Source organism: Pteropus vampyrus, unplaced genomic scaffold (assembly GCF_000151845.1).
Source record: "Pteropus vampyrus isolate Shadow unplaced genomic scaffold, Pvam_2.0 Scaffold133, whole genome shotgun sequence".
NCBI lineage: Eukaryota > Metazoa > Chordata > Mammalia > Chiroptera > Pteropodidae > Pteropus > Pteropus vampyrus.
The window spans coordinates 3,675,049-3,677,850 of record NW_011888914.1 but is presented as its reverse complement, the minus strand read 5'-3'; the positions used below and the strand labels follow the sequence as shown (position 1 = coordinate 3,677,850).

The following is a 2,802-nucleotide window of genomic DNA, read 5'->3' as shown; positions in this document are numbered from 1 at the left end:
CATGACCACTGGATATCTCAACTCCTAGTTTTGTGACATTGCTAAACAGCCCCAAATAAGTGCTGTGAGCTATAGCTGGCTGTTCAGGAGCCCACGTATGGAGGACATTCTCAAACCTAGGAGTGACACAAGGAGGAGCCAGACACCCAGCCCTCCCACTAGCCCCAAACTCCAGAAAGCCGAATTTCCTTTTATATTAATCGATATTCCCAACCTCTATCCATATTTACATCCAGAGACATAGAAAGCTGAAGTTCAGTTTGGACCTGAAGCTGATAGAGAACGGAGAGTCAAGAATGCCCCAGCTGCCTCCATCTCCTTATCAGTAAAGAGAGAGAGCTGGATTAGGTTTTCTCCAAATGTCCTATTTGTTTGAGAACATCGGGCAAGCAGGTGTGCAGGTGTGCACTTACATTACCAGCGCTGTCATCAGAGCTGGCTGAGTGAGTGTGAGTGCCGAAAGGACTGTTTGGCTCTGTCTAAGCTCCCTCTTCGCGGGCTGGTACGGCCAGGGCAGCACGTACATGCAAGCAGTTGGTCTGCAGGCAGGTCCATCCCTGCACCCTCCCCGCCACCAGTTTACTGGTAGGGGACAATCTTATGATCCTTCTAGCCACATAGGTTAAAGAAAGCTGCTTCTTTTTTCTTTTAAAAAATGTTTTAAAAGACTAACAAATCTAGCAGAAATAATTAGAACTAAAGAATCATTCTCACTAATTAGAGATGCCATTGGGTATTTGAGAATTTGCCGATTTATTCCAACCTAGGAGGCAGACATCAAATAATTGCCTTTAATTTTTTTAAAAAAAATACATATACTGTACTCTTTTTTCCAGAATCTTTCACCTAGGACAATTCATAAGCGATTTAGGAATATGCAATGATAGCACTGTATCTGATCTAACATTATTTAAAAAGAAAGCACGATTCTAACTTCTTAAAGCGAGGGGGAGGGAAGCAGGAGAATAAAGGGAAAGGAAAGAAAAAGCCATCCACATAAAGCACCATATGCTGGAAATGATCCCAGAACATCGACACCATAAGCTTGCTTTGCACACCTTCCCTAAATCCTCTACCCTAAAATGTCTACTCACCTGCCTTTCTTAGACATCTCGTGGATTTCTCTTCCTCGCCAGTGCACTCTGCTTTCAGTGACCAAAACCCATGCCCACCACAAAAGGAAGATGCCAATTTTCATATTCTGGACAGCCAACATGGGTTTCCAAATCCAAACGGTTCTCTCAATAAACAGCAAAAAGGAAAAGGCTGTTTTTTTTCTCTCTTAAGACATTATTGGTCTGTTCATTATTAGAAGGATGTTTACTCATGCAAAAAAAAACAACCCACAGTATGTAATCTGGAGAGCAGGAGAAAGCAATTTCCACTAAACCTATAAATCCTCCTACGTCAGATGTCAGGGATTTTCTGAACTGAGGTTGAAGTCCTGTGTCCTTGTCAATTATTTTGGCGGTCTAAATTAGTTCATCGTCAGATGTGGTGAATATGTTAGTGAAAGTATGTTTTTTTCTGGTCCAATGAATAGAAGCAAGTAAAAATGGACCAAAGCAATTTCCAAAATGAGAAATGTCAGAGGTGCTGAACTGCTTCGTATGTCATGTTAATGTACTCCTCCCTGCATCTATTTTAAGCTTCCAGCCATTATTATTTGCTTTAGCTGAGGGCTGGATTTGGACAGGTCCCCACCCCCACTCCTTCCTGTGGCTGAATCCACAGAACCTCAGGGTTCCCTACCTGGGCAGGTTGTCAGTTGTATTATTTCTATTATAAAATTCAACACACTTTTAATGTTTAAAAAATACCAGTAATCATAATTAATGATAGCCATCAAGGCTGTATTATCTATTGTTGAAAACAAGATAGACAGCAGAGAGATCACTTCATAAGTTATATAAATGTCTAACCACTATGCCATACACCCGAAACTAATATAAAATAGTATTGAATGCCAGTTCTAACTGAAAAATAAAATTAAAAATAATAGAGTCAAAATAGAGTCACTTATGCTAAGCCCCATTTCACCAAACCAAGACTTAACTAGTTTGGCTCTCTCAGAAATGGAATCTTAAACCAGGCAATCAGGAGTTGCCTGATTCCCAATTAGGTAATCTGCCTGATAGACTCCTATGTAAGAGGAGAAAATTTTTTCTTTCTTTCTTCCTAGGTTCTTTAGCTGATTTAATAATTAAATTGACATAGGACATATTCACAGGAGAAAAATTTAATTTCATATGTACAGAAGCCCCATAAAAAGATGAGACTCAAAGAAATGACTAAAGCAGGAAGCTTTTATACCTTTTAGACAAAGAAACAAATTTGTAAAGAATTGACAAGACAAAGAGGTTTGGGCTTGGAATAGTAAATTATGAAGAAGTAACAAGGCTTGTTTATACAGGCTTCTTGGTCCTAAATTCTCTATCTCTGGCGATAAAGATGCCTTCTACCCTCCTGGTATAAGCAGGATATGTTTCACATGGGAAATTTATTTCCTGCTTTCAGGGGGACTAAAGGGAGTCAGAAGGCCCTTCTTGCACTGGCAGTTTCTGAGGTAACTTTAATTCAAAATAATCAATATGCTAACGTGGTATATCTTGAGGTGGCATATTCTCTTCCCTTCAGTTGGAAGAATCAATTATGCAATCAAGGCCTTGCCTAGAATGTCATAGTTGAGAATGATTTAACTAGGTGTAACAAGCCCTTTTAAAGAACAATAGTTGGCTGTATTTCTGGAGTAGTAGAAATCAATAAATACTTGCTGGATGAATAGATGTCTATGTCTAGATT

At 39.4% G+C, this 2,802-nt stretch overlaps 1 protein-coding gene across 4 annotated transcripts in view; it reads right to left on the bottom strand.

Annotated features, from left to right (window-relative positions):
• Positions 1 to 1,665, bottom strand: part of GABRR1 (gamma-aminobutyric acid type A receptor rho1 subunit) — a 29,093-nt gene extending 27,428 nt beyond the window's left edge. The window contains exon 1 of one of the 4 annotated variants that reach the window (XM_011367362.1): positions 1,095 to 1,665. Coding sequence is in view for 1 of the 4 variants with exons in the window: in XM_011367361.2 (XP_011365663.1) it covers positions 1,095 to 1,216 (122 nt within the window). In the remaining 3 variants the exon portion in view is untranslated. The remainder of the gene's footprint in view (positions 1 to 1,094) is intronic. The other 3 variants (XM_011367361.2, XM_011367365.1, XM_011367364.2) reach the window with 3 other exon arrangements.
• Positions 1,666 to 2,802: the final 1,137 nt, after the last annotated feature.